The 19,608-nt window shown below is 36.2% G+C and overlaps 1 protein-coding gene and 1 pseudogene across 15 annotated transcripts in view; one reads left to right on the forward strand and one right to left on the reverse strand.

Annotated features, from left to right (window-relative positions):
• MLLT10 (MLLT10 histone lysine methyltransferase DOT1L cofactor) overlaps positions 1-19,608 on the reverse strand; it is a 198,777-nt gene that overhangs the window by 130,522 nt on the left and 48,647 nt on the right. For 13 of the 15 annotated variants that reach the window (XM_075997678.1, XM_012767337.3, XM_012767335.3 and 10 more), the window contains one exon: positions 15,066-15,120. The exons of the other annotated variants lie outside the window; for them this stretch is intronic. In XM_075997678.1, coding sequence (XP_075853793.1) covers positions 15,066-15,071 — 6 coding nt within the window. In that variant the 5' untranslated portion in view covers positions 15,072-15,120. The remainder of the gene's footprint in view (positions 1-15,065; positions 15,121-19,608) is intronic. 15 annotated transcript variants of the gene reach the window in all.
• On the forward strand, positions 12,127-12,826 carry LOC105872919 (PRELI domain-containing protein 1, mitochondrial pseudogene; annotated as a pseudogene).

Genomic DNA, 19,608 nt, shown 5'->3' on the forward strand with positions numbered 1-19,608 from the left:
CAGGTTAAAAGTAAAAGGATGGAAAAAGATATTCCATACAAAAAGTAATGAAGAGAGCTATGATATCTATATAAATATCATACTAAATAGACCTTAAGTGAAAACTATAACAAGAAACAAAGAAGGGCAATATATAGCAACAAGTCATTTCATGGAGATGGAAAAATTATAAACATATACAGACCAAACAACAGACCCTAAAATATACAACTGACAGAACTAAAGAAATAGATAGTTCTGTAATAATTTCTAGAGATTTTAACACCCCACTTTATAGTTAGAACATCTAGAAATACAAATAAGGTAACAGAGAACTTGAACAATACTATAAACCAATTAAACCTATCAGAATAATCAATCAAATCAATGCACAACTGGTATAAATGATAGAATTGGCCAAAAAAATTTAAAAAGACATTAAAGCAGTTATTGTAACATCATTCCTTATATTCAAAAAGTTAAGGAAGATATAAAAAGGATACACGTTAAACAGTAAACAATTATTTAAAAAAAAATAATGAAAATTCATTGCAGAGTTTATAATGTATTAATAGACAAATGCATGACAATTGCATAAAGGCCAAAAAAAGAGAAATGGAAGTATATTAAAGAAATGACTACCTTAATACAACAAAAGGTCTTATACTATGCATAAAGTGATCTATCACTCTAATAAGGAAAAGATACATACTTTAAACCTTAAAGAAATGACTACCCTAAAGACAACAAAACATACAGCTAGTAAGATAACATGGATGAGAAAATAGAATTGTAAATATCACAAAAAAAGAAAAAAGAGAACAAAAAACAAATGGGACAAATAAAAAATAGCTAGATTGTAGATTTAAAACTAACTTCATCATTAATCACAATAAATGTAAATGACCGAAACACCAATTAAAAGGCACAGACTCTCAGAATGAAGATATTTAAAAGTGATTGATAAGTACATGAAAAGATGCTGAGCATCATTAGTCATTAGGGAAATGCATATCAAAAAGAAAATGAAATACCATTTCACAACAACCAGGATGCAAAGCAAAAGACAAACAATACCAAGTGCTGAGAGGGATACAGAAAAATTGGGAACCTAAAACACTACTAGTGGGAATGTACAATGGTACAGACTGACAGTTACTCAAAAGATTAAGACAGAGTAACCACATGACCCAGGAATTATATTCCTAGTAATAAAATCAAGAGAAATGAGGCTGGGCATGGTGGCTCACGCCTGTAATCCCAGCACTCTGGGAGGCCGAGGCGGGCGGATCGCTCAAGGTCAGGAGTTCAGGACCAGCCTCAGCAAGAGCAAGACCCCATCTCTACCATAAATAGAAAGAAATTAATTGGCCAACTAATTTGAAAAAATCAGCCGGGCATGGTGGCCCATGCCTGTAGTCCCGGCTACTTGGGAGGCTGAGGCAGCAGGATTGCTTGAGCCCAGGAGTTTGAGGTTGCTGTGAGCTAGGCTGATGCCACAGCACTCACTCTAGCCTGGGCAACAAAGCAAGACTCTTGTCTCAAAAAAAAAAAAGAGAGAGAGAGAGAAATGGAAACATTTCCACACAAAACCTTGTACAAAAATGTTCATAGCACTATTCTTTATAATAACCCCAAACCAGAAACAATTCAATCAACTGTTGAATGGACAAATTTAAATATGGTATATCCATATACTGGATTTATTATTTGGCAATTAAAAGAAACAACGTGAATAAATCTGGAGAATAGTATGCTAAGTGAAAGAAACCAGTCCCAAAAGTCCACATATGATTCCACTTATATGAAATATTCACAATAGGCAAATCCACAAAGATATAAAGTAGATTAGGCCAGGCGCGGTGGCTCACGCCTGTAATCCTAGCAGTTTGGGAGGCTGAGGTGGGCGGATTGCTCGAGGTAGCAGTTCGAAACCAGCCTGAGCAAGAACTAGACCCCGTCTTGACTATAAATAGAAAGAAATTAATTGCCCAACTAATATATATACAGAAAAAATTAGCCAGGCATGGTGGCATGTGCCTGTAGTCCCAGCTACTCGAGAGGCTGAGGCAGTAGGATTGCCTGAGCCCAGGAGTTTGAGGTTGCTGTGAGCTAGGCTGAAGCCATGGCACTGTAGCCTGGGCAACAAAGCGAGACTCTGTCTCAAAAAATAAATAAATAAAATAGATTAATGATTGCCTAAGGCAGGGGAGTTAAGGGGAAAACAGACTGACTGCTAATGGTTACAGAATATCTTTTGCATGATGGAAATGTTCTAAAATTGATTGAGATAATGGTGGCAGAACTCTCAGAATTTACTAAAAAACATAAAATTGTATGCTTTAAATGGGTCAATTGTAAGAGGTATGAATAAAGCTGTTACATTTTTAGAAAACAAGAAAACAGTGGTGGCTCACACCTGTAATCCTAGCAATTTGGGGGACAAAGAGAGGCAAGAGGACTGTTGGAGGCCAGGAATTTGAAAAACAGCCTGAGTAAGAGGGTGACCATGTCTCTTCTAAAAATAAAAAAATTAGCCAGGGCATGGTGGCGCATGCCTATAATCCCAGCTACTTGGAAGTCTAAGACAGGAGGATCACTTGAGCCCACAAGATTATGGTTGCAGTGAACTATGATGATGCCAACACATTCTAGCCCAGAAGACAAAACAAAGCCATGTCTCAAAAACAAACAAACAAAAAAAACCCACAAGAAGATAAGCACCTCAATTTCTTAAATGGGCAAAGATAGCAAATACATACATGAAAAGGTACTCAAAAGTATTAATCATTAAGAAAATGCAAATTACAACCACAAATAGATACCACGACACACATATTAGAATGGTTAAAACTAAGAAGACTAACCATGTTAAGTGTTGAGAGGATGCTGAATAATTGGAACTCTCGTATGTTGCTGGGGAAATGTAAAAATGTTGTTTCAACAACTTTAGAAAATAGTTTGGTTAAGTAATTAAACATGCACTTATCATTACATTTAATACATTAGCCATTCCATTACTGGTTATTTACCCAAGACAAATGAATGACTATGGTCATAAAAGGCATGCACTCGAAGGTTAATAGTGGATTTATTTTTAACATCCAAAAACCTAAAAACAATCTAATTATAAACATGAAAATGGATACACTGTTATATCTATACAAAATGTAATACTGGGCACTAAAAAGAAATGAACTATCAATTCATATAAGAATTAATCTCAAAATATTTGTAGGGATTAAAATAAACCAGGCAAAAATAGTGTATGTATATTATAAATGAGTGTATGCACACATACATAAACACATGAATTACATTTATACAAAACTCTAGAAAATGTAAACTAATCTATAATGATAGAAAGTGATTACCTGGGACAAGATGGCAGAAAAGGGGTGGTGCAGAGGATAAAGGACTATAAGAAAAGTTTTCAGAGTGATGGATACATGTTCATTATCTTAGAGGCTGTGAAGATGATGACTTCATGGGTACATATTTTAGTCAGAACCTTATTGAAATGTACACTTTAAATGTATGGAGTTTATTGTATGTCAATCTTAATACTTTCATTTTAATTTTAATTTTCTTTTAAAAAGGAAAGAACAAAAACTGCAAAACAGATCTCAATCCAACCTTTAAGTATAATAAATGTTAATGATTTATGTACAACAATTAGAAGACAAAGCTAAAAGGACCTTAACATATGCTGCCTATAAGAGATGCGCATTAAACACATACAAGGATTCTGATATAGTTAAAGCAAATGAAGCAATGGATAGAAAAAATATACCATGCTAACTTTAAGAACATTATGAAGATTTGAGTAATATTTTAATATAGTTATACAGTATATACAGTACAAGATATACAGTACAAGACAGAATATTCCCATGGATGAAAAAAGGACATTTCATAAAGATAAACAGAAAATTCAGGAGAAACACTACTAGAAACTGTCTGTACCTAATTATTAAAGAATTAAAACACATGAAGTAAAACTTGATAGAATTAAAGGGGAAAAACGATAACACTCCAATCAAACCAGGTTTTTAAAACACCATTATAAGCAACTAATAGACCAACTAGACAAAAAATGACTAAAGACATAAAAGAGCTCAACAATATCAACCATTCGAATCTAAATGACACTTAGAGAACACTATATCCAACTGCAGAATCACATTCCTTTTCAAGTACACATGGTACATTCACCAAGACAATATGCTAAGTGAAGGGTGAGGAACCTTTTCATGTCAAAAGGCCACATTGATTTAGCTGTAATCAAATAAGGCCTCATTCAAGAAATTTCAATTAGATGCACTTACAAATGTACATTATTTTGTAAATGTCTAACTACTATGTATGCAATAATTTAAAAAATGAAAAGTGTTTGTAGGCCAGGTGTGGTGGCTAAAGTCTGTAATCCTAGCACTCTGGGAGGCTGAGGTAGGTGGATTGTTTGAGCTCAGGAGTTCGAGACCAGCCTGAGCAAGAGACCCCGTCTCTACTAAAAAAAACAGAAATTAGCTGGACAACTAAAAATATATATAAAAAATTAGCCAGGCATGCTACTGCATGCCTGTAGTCCCAGCTACTCGAGAGGCTGAGGCAGGAGGATCGCTTGAGCCCAGGAGTTTGAGGTTGCTGTGAGCTAGGCTGACGCCATGGCACTCTGGCCCAAGCAACAGAGTGAGATTCTGTTAGATAGATACATTCTAGCCCAAAGCAACAGAGTGAGACTCTGTCTCAAAAAAAAAAAAAAAAAAAAAAAACAGGAAAAAGAAACTTACACCTTTAATATTTTTATTAGAAAATATAATCTAAAATAAAAACCTAAAACTCTAAATTCCGAAGTTAGAAAAGAGGAGGAAAACATGCACGAAGGAGAAGGAAGGAAATAATAAAGGGCAGAAAACAGGCAGATGACATAAAATATTAACAAAGCCCAGGCCAGGCGCAGTGGCTCACATCTGTAATCTTACTTAGCACTCTGGGAGCCCAAGACAGCCTGAGGATTGTGTGAGGTAAGGAGTTCACAACCAAGCTGAACAAGAGCAAGAGCCCATCTCTACTAAAAATAGAAAAATTAGCCAGGTGCAGTGGTACACACCTGTAGTCCCAGCCTCTTGGGAGACTAAGGCAGTATGATTGCCTGAACCAGGAGTTTGAGGTTGCAGTGAGCTATGATGATGCCACTACACCCTACCTGGGGCAACAGAGCTAGACTCTGTCTCGGAAAAAAAACAAACACCAAAGTCCAAAAAAAGCTGTTTCTTTGAAAAGGTCAACAAAACTGACAAATTCTAGTTAGACTAGTTAAGAGGAAAAAATAAATAAAAACAGAACAAAAATCACCAACATAAGGAATAACAATGGGGTTACTATTACCAATGCTACCAACATTAACAGGATAATAATAAAATGCTGTAACAACATTATTTCAAAACTTATACAAAGCAGTCAAATTTCTTGAGTAAAATAGAACTCATGAAAATTGACACAATAGAAATATCCCTATCATATTTCAAAAAATAAATTTCTTATATCAGAAATCTTACCAGAAAAGTTTCTGCCTAAAACCAGAAAGTGTCACTGATAAATTCTAACAAATATTTTTTTAAAAACCACTAATTTAGGCTGGGCACGGTGGCTCACACTTGTAATCCTAGCTGTCTGGGAGGCCGAGGCGGGGAGGATTGCTCAAGGTCAGGAGTTCGAAACTAGCCTGAACAAGAGCGAGACCCCGTCTCTACTATAAATAGAAAGAAATTAATTGGCCAACTAATATATATAGAAAAAATTAGCCGGGCATGGTGGCGCATGCCTGTAGTCCCAGCTACTCGGGAGGCTGAAGCAGGAGGATTGCTTGAGCCCAGGAGTTTGAGATTGCTGTGAGCTAGGCTCACTCTAGCCTCGGCAACAAAGCGAGACTGTCTCAAAAATACATACATACATACATACATACCACTAATTTTACATAACCTTTTCCATTTTAATGGACTGCCCTCACACAAACACTTCACAAAAACATCACAATTTTTAAAAGAAACAGAGAATGAAAGTACATGACAACCATAAAATTTATGTCAGGAGGTAGATAAATGAATTTACAACGTCCCGAGAGTTTCACTGTCTTCAGAAAAAAGGTAAAAACACACATTAACATTAAATTTTATTAAGCTAATAGAGGGAGTAGAATGGAATGAATAAAAAATGTAGAACAGGAAAGACAAATACAAAACATTAAATAGGATAGAAGGTTTAAATCCAAGTCCACACATATATACTCTCTCATATACATATCATAAATACAAATGGACTAAATACTTCCATAAAGGCAACTATGTGCTATTAACAAGAGACAAATCTAGGCCGGCTGCAGTGGCTCACGCCTGTGATCCTAGCACTCTGGGAGGCAGAGGTGGGTGGATCACTCAAGGTCAGGAGTTCCAAGCCAGCTGTGAGCAAGAGTGAGACCTCATCTCTACTAAAAATATAAAGAAATTAATTGGCCAACTAAAAATACATAGAAAAAATTAGCTGGGCATGGTGGTAGTCCCAGCTACTTGGGAGGCTGAGGCAGCAGGATTGCTTGAGCCCAAGAGTTTGAGGTTGCTGTGAGCTAGGCTGACACCATGGCACTCACTCTAGCCTGGGCAACAAAGCGAGACTCTGTCTCAAAAAAAAAAAGAAAGGAGATATACCATTTGAAAACAAAAACCAAAAGAAAAGAGAAGAAATTGTGTTAATAGCAGTCAAAGTAGACTTTGAGACAAAAAATAGTACCAGTCAAAAAGAGAGGTACTCCATAGCAATTAAAAAATTCAATAAGGAAGAGATAAAGCACTTCCTCATGTACATGTACCTAATAACATACTATCAAAATATATAAATAGAATCTGTAAAAACTGACCACATTCTAGCCCTAAACCAAGTCTTATATCTCACAGCATTAAAATCAGAGTGAATTTTATGAACACAATGACATTAAACTAGAAATCAATAATAAAAAGATATTTTTTAAATCCTATGTGTTTAGGAATTAGTAAATAAACTTGGGGGGACAAACCACCAATTAGAAATTATAAAACAGTATTTCTATCATCTGAATATTTGTGACACCCACCGCCCTTGCCAAATTCATAGGCTGAACTGAATCTCCAGTGCAGTGGTGATGTGAGGCAGGAGGTGACAAGATCATGAGGGTAGTGCCCTCATGAATGGGACTATTGCCCTAATAAAAGAGGCCCAAGAGACCTTGTTTATCCCTTCTACCACGAGGAAACATAGAAGGACTCATTTATGAGGAACAGGCTCTCATCAGACAGCGAATACGCCAGAGCACTGATGTTGGACCTCCCAGCCTTCATAACTCTGAGCAATAATTTCATGTTATTATAAGGTATTTTGTTATAGCAGCTCAAACTAAGGCAATTATTAACTTAATTATAATGAAAATCACACTTAATTTGGGAGATTAGCTAAAGTTCTGCCTATAAATATAAAGATCCTAGCAAATATTAATGATAATCAACAAAGACAAATAGGTAAACCCATTATTAGACTAACAGAAAGAAAGAGAAGGCACAAATAACCAAGATTATTATAAACTCAATAGATATTTAAGATTAAGATAATAAAGAACCTTTAATGAATAAACTTTAAAATTCAGATAAAATGAAGTGCCAAAAATTTACCAAAACTATCACAATAAAAAATAAAATTTTAAAGAATTCCTTAACCACTAAAAAAAATTAATCCATAATTATAACCTTCAGAACTCCAGACACAGATTTACCAGTGATTTCAATATGATACAAATGCTTCCAGCAAACAGGAAAAAGAATATCTCATAATTTGTTATGAAACCAGCACAATGTTGATGCCACAATCTGACAAGGCTAAAATAAATAAGGAAAATCGCAGCTTAATCTTGTTCATAAACAATAGATGCCAAAATCCTAAACAAAATGTTAGCCAACTGAATCCCATAACAACTGGGTTTATTCTAGTTAAACAAGTTGATTTAACACTCAAAAACGGGGCTAGACAGGGTAGCTCGCACCTGTAATCTCCGCTCTTTGGGAGGCTGAGGCAGGAGGATCACCTGAACCCAAGAGTTCGAGACCAGAGCAACACAGTGAGACCTTGACTTTATAAAAAACAAAAAAATTAGCCAGGCATGGTGGTACACACCTGTGGTCCTAGCTACTTGGGAGGCTGAGGTGAAAGGATTGCTTGAGCCCAGGAGTTCAAGGCTGCAGCAAGCTATTATCATGCCACAGCTCTCCAGCCTGGGCAACTGAGCAAGACCTTGTCTCTTTAAGAAAGAAAGAAAAAAAAATCAATATAATTCCTGACAGTATTGGGGGGGGGGGAATTATATGATCGTCTCAATAGAGGCCAAAAACATATCTCCATTCGTAGTAGCATAAATAAAAAAAACACAGCAAAGTAGAAATAGAAGGGAATTTCTGAAGTTACCAAAAACAGAAAAAAGCAAACAAAAATAAACAAAAACTAAAACCATCCTTACTTTAATGGTGAAATGTTGAAAATAAGCCCTCTAAATGGAGAATAAGAAAGAGATGCCTCCTGTCATCACTTCTATTCAATATGATGCTGGAAGTCCTGATCAACATAGTAAACCAAGAAAATACAGGCAGGTACAGTTTTACTTACTGTGATTAAATCTGATCTCTCTCTCTCTAATTCACAACCTTTGCCATTTTTAAGTTTAGTGGTGTTAAGTGTATTTACATTGTTGTGAAACAGATTTCCAGGACTTTTTAATCTTGAAAAACCTGAAACTCTATATCCATTAAACAACAATTCCTCTCTTTCTCTTCCCCTAGCACCCTGTTAACCACCATTTTATTTTCTGTATCTATCAATCTATTTTAAGTACCTCGTATGTGTGGAATTAGACAATATTTGCCTTTTTTGTAACTACCTTATTTCACTTAACATAATGTCCTCAAAAATTCAGCCATACTGGAGCATGCAACAGCCTTCCTTTGTAAGGCTGAAAAATATTCCACTGTATGCATATACCACATTTTGTTTATTCATTCCCTGGGCAATAGACATCTGGGTTGCTTCCACTTCTTAGCTATTGTAAATAGTGCTACCGTGAACATGAGTATACTAGTATCTCTTCAAAACCCTAGTTTCAATTCTTTTGGATAAAATATCCAGAAGTGGGATTGTTGGCTCGTACGGTGGTTCTATTTTTAATTTTTTTGAGAAACCTACATACTTGTCTTCCATATCAGTTGCAAAATTTATAATCTCACCAATGGTACAAAACAGTTCCAATTTCTCCATACCACCACCAACAGCTAATATTTTCTTTTATGATAGAAGACACCTAATGGGTGTGAGGTGGCATATCAATGTAGTTTTAATTTGCATTTCTCTGATGAATAGTGATGTTAAGCATCTTTAATAAGCCTTTTAGCCATTTGTATATGATCTTTGGAGAGATGTCTAATCAAGTGCTCCACCTTTTTTTTTTTTTTTAAGAGACAGGATCTCACTATGTTGCTCAGACTGGCCTTAAACTCCTGGGCTCGAGCAGACCTCCCACCTCAGCCTCCCAAGCAGCTGGGACTACAGGTGTGTGCCACCATGCAGAACTTGACTATTTTTAACAACCAACACACAAAAAATACATGGAACAAAAAAACATGTGAAATAAAACACAAATAAGAGGCAAGCAACAAAATCCAGACTGTAGGAAACTCTTCAGGGCAAATGACGTAGATTTTCAACAAGTAAACTGACCAATGGGGAAAAAAAGAAAAGGAAAAGAACCAGTACATTTAAAGAGGTCAAGAGATATATCAAGCAATTGCAACATATGCACCTTATTTGGATCCAACTTAAGGACCTTATTTGGTCCCTGATTCAATCAATCATAAAAAAATGTTTGGGAGACAATTAGGGAAATTTGAACAAGGACTGAATATATTTGATGATTTTTTTAAATTCTTGTCATTTTTTACATAATGAATTGTGAATTTCAAAAATGTAAAGAGATACAGAAACATTTCCAAATGAAATGATGTGATTTCTGTGACTTGTTTCAAAATAATAAGAATTGGGTAAGAAAGGGTATAGTATGAAAAATGACAGGCCATGACTTCAATATTGTTAATAATAGGTGATGATATGTATTTATCAGGTCATTCTATTTTTTATATATGCTTAAAATTATTCCATAATAAAAACAAGTTTTAAAAATATACCTGTAAAATTTTATCATCTTATTATCTCTGATGTTCATTCCCTAATTTATTTTTATCCCTCCTACTTCTGTCTTCAACCAGTCCTTCATCATCTCTATCCCACACTAACTGCAATAAAACAGTCTTACCTTTGAAGAGATTAAGTTAAAGTCAGAGTAAAAAGCAAAAAATGAGCATACTCACAAGTATCATTGAAAAATTTATTAAATTCCAACAGAGAAAGTATATTATACTATACATGGTTTTGAATACAATATACTACCCTGTTAGGTTTTATGATTCTTCTTAGTTTTCTGTCAGATAGTGTCTATCAATGGCTTCCAATTCATTTTTAAATTTCGTATTGAATGTAATTGTAAGTAAACCATAATCACATCTTGCCTGGCTCCCTCAATCGTATATACTTTTGTCAATGACAGTCAGGTAAATCTTAAAATCATTCACAAGGAATTTCTATATAGGTTTGCCTAGAGCATATGCTCAGTGAGTAAAATGACAGATTGAATTGCTTCTCTAATTTAAAATTATTTCTTTCTCTACATCTCTTCGCATTCCCCAGGCCACATAGTTGATTTCAAATACAGTCATGCAATGCATAAGTACGTTTCAGTCAACAACAAACTGCATATACAACAGTGGTCCCACAAGATTATAATACCGTATTTTTACTGTACCTTTTCTATGTTTAGCTATGTTTAGAAACACAAATACCATTGTGTTACAATTGCCTACAGTATTCAGTATAGTAACATGCTGTACAGGTTTGCAGCCTAGGAGCGATAGGCTATAATACCATACAGCCCGTACCATCTAGGTTTACACAAGTACACTCAATTATGTTCGTACAATGATGCAACTGCTCAAAGATGCATTTGTAAGAATGTATCCCCAGTTAAATGGCGCAAGTCTACATAAAATGCACTAAAGATCCAGCTCCACCTGTCTTTTTTATAGTTGATCTGGTCTCACACCCTTCCAATCTAGTCACCACTATGCTGTCAGAGCGATTTTTCTAAAATGGAAATTTCGTGTTATTCCCAGAGTTCAATGACTAACCACAATGAGCATGACAATAAAAAAAGACAGAAGGAAACAAAAAAGGAAAGAAGAAAAAGGAGAGGAAAGGGAGAAAGAAAGGCAAAAGGGAAGAAAAACTTGCCAATACTATCAGCCTCACCTCTCATATCTCATAGTTCAATTTTGTACCATTTTTAATTTCCCAATATACCTACCTATATCTTTATCATTTATTTCTCCCTTTACCAATAATAGCCTACTTTTCACAAACCACGCTGTGTTAAAACACTTACCTTTAATGACTGAGACCTATGTAGCAGATAAGACTAAAAAAAAGTTAATAGTTGAATTGAGAAATTCCTAGTCCTGACTGCCAGGAAAAGAAAAATAGCCTAAAACTTGGAACATATTGTCAAGCATGATAAATGAGTATTAGATATTAAAGAATGGTACCATCAATACTGTACCTCAGGTACACTGTGGGGTTTTGTTAATTAACCTGGAACTATAGTTAACCTTTTTATAGGAAATTGCATTTTAGGTTCCAAAATAACTTAAAAATCAATTTTGGAGCACAATTTAGTCTGAATTTTTTTAAAATCCACATCAGATTTAGGCTATAACAAAGATGGCATTTCAAATCAGTGAGAATAGATGTACTGTTGAATAAATGGTGGTGGGACAAACAGCAGCATATTAGCATCTAGGAAAAATAAAGGTTGGATCCATACCTCCCCACTGTCTTCCATGGATACATTCCAAATGCATCCAAGGCTAATCTGCAGAGGAGGAAGCAGTAACTGAGCTTCATGCCTGCTGCCCAGAATCCACACCCTTAATAATGTATATAAGCACTGAGTCTGCCCTGGCAGGCATGATGGGCCAGAGCATGCTCTGGAGTTCCTGGAACCATGGGTTCCTGCCTTCGGGTAGCAGTACCCGAATCCCTATAGCAAACATGTCTTGAAGGACGACACAGTACACCAGGAGATGAACCCTGAGCAGAAGTCACTGTCCTGGTGACTTCTTACCAAGACCAACATGATGCCATGCTGAGCCAAACGACTGTTTCTCATCAATGTTGCTCACTCAGTGTATATCCCAGAGGACTCTCCTGTGGACCCACAAAATCAGATCATGACCACCTTCACCTGGAACATCAACCACCCTGCCAATGCTAGTGAAGGAACATGTAAACTCAGATGATAATGGCTACAGCTTGACCAAAATCCACTGGATTGTCAGGGTCTACTCTAATCTGATGCTAATCTGGCATCTCCAGAGCTGTCCAGGGATTTGGTCTCGCTCAGTTCAAAAGCAATGTGACCAAGACTATGACAGGTTTTGTTTACATCATAACCAAACTGCAAGGTAAGGCCCCTTACAAAGCACTCACTGAGACAGCCAAAGAAGCCAAGGAGAAGGTGGCAAATGAGATGGCACTGACTGCTACAGAAAAGGCCAATGACCTTGCCAACAAAGCAGTCACCAAGCAGCAGCAGCAACAAGTTTGTGTAGCCAGTCCAGGCCATGGTGCAGCTCCCAGCGCCCTCCTCACCACCACTACAACACCCTAGACAACCTGGCTCCAGTCCCTCTGACCTCTCCCCATTGTGCTTTATTATTAAAAATCCACTTCCAGCCCTATCTACTGTCTGGGTAGAGAGTTGGGAGTGGATGTTCTATATGGCATCTACAATATACTTGGCATGTTATCCACATCTAAACCATGCCTGCTTGTTCCCCCATTGGGCAGCTGAGGACAGAGATGCAAAGAAGTGTGGTAACTTGCTCAGGATCATAGACAGTGTGCAGATTAAGTGATAAAAAAAAATGCTAGACTGTGAGCTCCAGAGAGAAGTGATCTTTGTTTTGTCTCTGATATGTCCCAAGTACCTGGAACAATATCTAGCACTTAACAATCAATAAAAATTTGTTAAATTCAATCAGCCACCGACTCCTCCAAAATACTAGAGAAAAACGTGTAAGAATTGTTATAACTTTGGAATTTGAAAAGTCTTTCTAATTAATGATTCAAAATAGAGGTCATGAAAGACAAGATCAATAGATTCAACTAAATAAAAATCGAAAACTCACAGTAAAAAGCCCTATAAAGGAAAGATGGACAAAAAATAGTCCAGCTCATATCAAAAAATTATAATAATATATAAAGGGCTCCTGTGAGAGATCCAACAAATCAAAAAGAAAAAGATCAACCAAATCAAAAAAGCATATGTACAGACCAATAGACCAAAGAAGAAGGGGAAAAAAACTGCTCTTGAAAATATAAACAGAGGCTCAACTTCACTAATAAGAGAAATGCAAAATTATTGCTAAGATACCAACTTTCACCTATGAGATTACAAAGGGTATGAAAAATAGCTTTCTCATTCATTGCTGCTGGGAACATACACTGGTACAACTTCAGAGAGAATAATTTGCGAATGTCTATCAGAATTAATTGCAAAATCCCTCTGACCCAACATTTCTACTTCTGAGAATTAATAATCCTACAGATATACCTACATATAAGCATTAGCCACAAAAGTAGATTAGAAAGTCCACCAAGTGATTGTTAAAAAAAGTGATTGTTTATATAATATATGGTAAAAAAAAAAAAAAGCTTCTATACTGATAATGAAAAGATACATTGTTAAGTGAGAAAAATAAAGATGCAGAGAATATGTATAATATTAACCAATTTGTATAAAAATGGGGGTAAATATTTGTTCATATTAATTAGTATATGCAAAAGAAATCTGGAAGGATATGCAAGAAAGTAATAACAGCAGTTATACTGGTGGCAGGAAATTTGTTGAGAAACTGGGCAGATGAGGAACAGAAGTTAACAGGTAAGGTTTTTAAAGTTCTCTTTAATTTTGGACAATGTGACTGTATAACATAGTCTAAACATTAAATTTTGAAAAATATATAGTTAGTCAAAAATACACTGTATTGCCCATCTCTCCTTTTTTTGAGACAAAGTCTCACTCTGTCGCCCTGGGTAGAGCGCAGTGGCTCACTACAAATTCAAACTCTTGGGCTCAAGCAATCCTGCCTCAGTCTCCCACAGAGCTGGGACTACATGAGTGTACCATGACACCCGGCTAGTATTTCTATTTTTAGTAGAGATGGGGTCTTGCTCTTGGTCAGGGGCTGGTCGCGAACTCCTGAGCTCAAGCGATCCTCCTGCCTTGGCCTCCAAGAGTGCTAGGATTACAGGCGTAGGCCACTGTGCCTGGTCTTATATTTTTCCCTTTTATTTACTCATGCCATTACTCTATTCTATACTTCCACTTTTCTGAATTTCCTCATAAGTGACTTAATTTTCACAGTATGCCACAGTGTAACAAATTCATGTCTACATATTCAAGAATAGTACTGGGCTGTAAATAAATGTGATTTCTCTGAGGCAGATAACCAAAAGTGAGAATGAAAATGAGCAATACATAAGGGGTCCTTAGGAAAGCATACCAAAGTTTAGAACAGAAATCAGTATTTCTTTATATTCACGTAACAAAGATCCTTGGGGTGTTAAAATTAATATTGACCACAAACATCATCTGTCTAAAAATATACAAAAGGGAGGAGACCTAAAACAACAAATTTTATCTCTTACAATAAAAAAAGGCTTCTTTTTCAAAAATAATTTCTAATATAAGAAATTATCTCCATTTAAAAATCAAGAATTTTAAATTATGTAGATCATCCTGTATAAAATTTTATATAAATATCAAATATTTGATATAAAATATTTTTAAATACTGCACCACCCCAGTTTTCAATAAAATTTTTTTCAAAAATCTCTGCACTTACCCCCATTATCTGTTCTTTTTAAAGCTCCATCCTTATGGGGACAAAGTTCACATCTCTATAAAAAAAAAAAGGAAAAGGAAATAAAGAGATTTTTCATCAGATTACCAAAAACAACATCTTCCCTACAACTTCAAAACTACTGAAAATGTGGGAGCAGCATTTGTACTAGTTGCCCCTAAGAATATTTCAGAACATTCCTCACAAAATAATTGTTCTCAATGACAAATGATCTTCCTCAACACGAGATAAACAACTTTTCTTAAAATACATTTTAATTTTTAAACTTCTGCCACAATTTTTTTTTTAAGTCTTAACATTAACAAAAACAAAAAGGTCCTCTTAGCATAGGACTGGGTCAAGGCTTTTAACATTTGCTTGTTATTTCTTTACTTTTAGTCTAAGATCAGCCAGGATTATTACAGGCAAGTAAACCTGGTTTTTTTCCTAATTAGAACCAAACTCTAGAATTTTCATTTAAGTGGCAAGGCATGATCTCACATGTGCTGACTTCCCTTCTGAAAGGTAAGAACTAGTCTAATTATTCTAGTTATTCCTATCATTCACACACAATGGTACTCAAAAGTTACTGTCGCTCCCCATCCTTTCCACTCCTAGAATTATGCAGAGCCAGTACTACCATTTCTTTTTAAACATAGTAAGTTTCAATTATCTTACTATGAAGAATATGTTCCTAAAGGTCACACTTGAGTATTTAGTATTTATACCCTACCCTAATCCCAAAAGGTTTTACAGCAAACAATATAGTAATATAAATAAATTACAAAGGAAAAAGTAGTATAGGAAATTAAGATGAAATAGTAAATAGAAAACATAAGCCGTAAGAGTCTATGTTTCTTGTCTTCCAATATGTCACTTTCCTGATTCTCCTCACACCTCTGTCAGCAGCACCTTTCTGATCACCTTATCCAACCTTTAAATGTTTCGGTTCATCAGGGCTGCAGCCTAAGATGCCTTCTTATTTGGGGTGAAACTCTAGGCCATTTCATTCACTATCTAAAATTTCCATTACCAAAAAAATTACAAAATATGCCAGTGACTCTCAAACTTTATCTCTTATTCAGATCTGTCTCAGATCCAGATATAAAACTTCCTAAGCTACACAGACACTTTAGCAACGATTTATGACAAAACCTGTTCAAAAGTAGCCATCTTAACATTGTAGTGGAATTACTTTATTTTTTTATAAATTTGGTGCAGTTTTCCTTGTCATTGTAATGACATTTTCAACCACACACTGTTCATGCAAGATGCCTAGAATACATAATCTATGACCACTTCACATTCTACTCCCTAATGTCACATTTTATCAATAACCATTTTTTCCCTTTCTCCTCCTAAATACTGGCGGGCTCTGACCTACCTCTCGCCATGTCTACTTCTATGACCCTACTGCAAGCCTACATCATTTGTTTCATCAGGACCACTTCAGTGACTTCCTAAATACAGTAGGGGTACATTCCTTATCCACAAGAGTACATTCCAACACTCCCAGTGGATGCCTGAAACCTGAGAGTACCAAACCCTTCATACTGTTTTTTCCTATACATACATACCTATGATAAAGTTTAATTTCTAAATTAGGCACAGCAAAAGATTAACAACTAATAAAATAGAACAATTATAACAATATACTATAAGAAACATTATGACAAGGGCCAGGCTCAGTGGCTCATGCCTGTAATCTGAGTACTTTGGGAGGCTGAGGTGGGAGGATCATTTGAGGCCAGGAGTTTGACACAAGCCTAGGCAACATAGAAAAAATAAAGTTTTTTCTCTATAAAAAGAATGTTAATTAGCCAGGGATGATGGAACACAACTGTATGTAGTCCTAGCTACTTAGGAAGGCTGAGTTGGAAGGATTGCTTAAACCCAGGAGTTCGAGGCTACCATGAGCTATGATTACACCACTGCACTCCAGCCTGGGCAACAGAGTGAAACCTTGTCATTCATTTGTTCATACATATACATATACAAATAAAAGTTATGTGAACGTGGTCTTTGTCTGTCTGTCTGTCTGTCTCTCTCTCTCTCAAAATACATTCAAAACCGGATAATGTCAAATCACATATACAACAGTGCTCCCATAAGATTATAATCGAACTGAAAAATTCCTATCACCTAGTGATAGTGTAGCCATCTCAACATTGTGGTAGAGTTACTTATATTATTTTATAAATTTGGTGTACCCTAAGTGTACAATATTTGTAAAGTTTACAGAAGCACACAGTAATGTCCTAGGCCCAACATTCACTCACAACTCGCTCACTGACTCACCCAGAGCAATTTGCAATCCTGCGAGTTCCATTTATCGTAAATGCCCAAAACAAGTTTTATCTTTCATAATAAAAAAATATATTTTTTATCTTTCACACCATATTTTTACTGTAACTTTTCTATGTTTAGATATGTTTAGAAAAACAAATACTTAGTATTATGTTCCAATTGCTTACAGTATTCAGTACAAGAACATGTTATACATGTTTGTAGCCTAGGAGCAATAGGCTATTGCCCAAGTGTGTAGAAGGCGACACCATCTATGTTTAAGTACAACTCTATGATGCTCACATAATGATGAAATCACCTAACAATGCATTCTCAGAATGTAATACCATCATTAAGCGATGCATAAGTGTATCTCATCGTACTGTACTCACCTATTTTTCAGACCAAGGTTGACTATGGGTAACAGAAACTGAGGAAAGCAAAACTTCGGATGAGGGCTGGGGGGAGACTACTGTGGTCTCCCAATATTCACTCTTGACCAACCTGGACTAATCTGTACAGTGAACCTTCCACAACAAAGTGAACTTCAAAAATGCAAATTCAAATATACAACTGACCTCTTAAAACCCTTCACTGGTTTTCCTACATGATCTACTCCCTATTTACACAACCTTCCCTCCTCCCTCATCATTTCACTCTCTGGGCCTTTTCTTCTTTCAGTTCTGCAAATGCTCCAAAGCTCATTCCCACTTCAGAGCCTTTAAATGTGTTGTTTTCATTCTAAATGGAATATTATCCTTCATAGGACCCTCTTTCACAGTTGGATAACTTCTACTTATCCCTTATGTCCCTATTTAACATCAGAGATGATATCTCTGAATCTCCAGATTAGATGTGCCATATTAGGAATTATCTATACTTTCCTCCTTGGCATATGTCATAATTACAAGTAATTATTTATGCAATTAAGTTTATTTCCTCTGCTGTATTATAAGCTCCATTTCATGGTTGTAGCCCTATCATCTACAACAGTCTCCAGACATGGTAACTCAAAAAATACATAATGGAGGGATGCCAAGGGAACAAAAACACAAGCACACTTGACGAAACACAATGATTTGGTTCTAAATTACAAGGCAACCTCCCTTACAGAGGGAAACACTATTGGTTACATGATTTCACCTTTGGGAAAGAAACAATTGTGGACATATGTACAGATGCTCCTCCATAGACAAATAGGAACATGTTCCAGTAAACCTATCAAAAGTTGAAAATATCCTGAGCCAAAAATGAGTTGCTAATCTACCAAACATGATAGCTTAGCCCAACCTACCTTAAACATACTCAGAATATTTACGTTAGCCTACAGTTGGGCAAAACCATGTAACACAAAGCTATTTTGTAATAAAGCACTGACTGAGTGTCTCATGTAATGTACTGAATCTGAAAGTGAAAACAGGATGGTTGTATGGGTACTCTAAGTACGATTTCTACCGAATGTTTACCACTTCCACATCATCTTCAAATTGAAAAACTGTAAATCAGGGACGATCTGTATAACTAAATCTAATATGAAGACTACAGTCAAAGACAGATTAATCCTTGGAATGATTAGGTATGAGAGTACTTGTTTAGCAATTGGAGAAGAGAAAAACAATGAGATTTGATGAGTTTGTTGTTTTTTAAGACGGTCACACTCCGTTGCTGGTGCTGCAGTGCAGCGGTGTCATCATAGCTCACTGCAACCTCAAACTCCTGTGTTCAGGAGATCCTTCTGCCTCAGCCTCCCCAGTAGCTAGGACTACAGGCACGTGCCACCTTACCTGCCTAATATTTTCAATTTTTAGCAGAGACAGAGTTGTGCTCTTACTCAGGATGGTCCTGAACTCCTGGGCTCAAGCAATCCTCTGGGCTCGGCCTCCTGAAGTGTTAGGATTACGGGCATGAGCCACCACACCCAACCATGATGAGACTGAGCTGGTGAAGAATCCATATGGCCACAGGATCCCCAACTCTGCACAGACAGAAACTCCTGCGCTCAGGACCCTTTCCAATCTTGCTCTATGTACCTCCTTCATGGGGCTGTTCATCCTTATCTTTTATAATTTCCTTTATAATGAACTGGTAAATGTAAGTGTTCCTCTGAGTTCTTGTGAGCCATTCTAGCAAATTATCACACCCAAAAGGGGTTGTGGAAATCTCTTACAGCCAGTAGGCCTGAAGTAATAGGAAGCCTAGATTTGTGACTGACATCAGAGGCACAGATAGTCTTGTGGGATGCAGCCCTTTAACTTGCGAG

The sequence above is a fragment of the Microcebus murinus genome, chromosome 25 (assembly GCF_040939455.1).
Source record: "Microcebus murinus isolate Inina chromosome 25, M.murinus_Inina_mat1.0, whole genome shotgun sequence".
Taxonomy (NCBI): Eukaryota; Metazoa; Chordata; class Mammalia; order Primates; family Cheirogaleidae; genus Microcebus; species Microcebus murinus.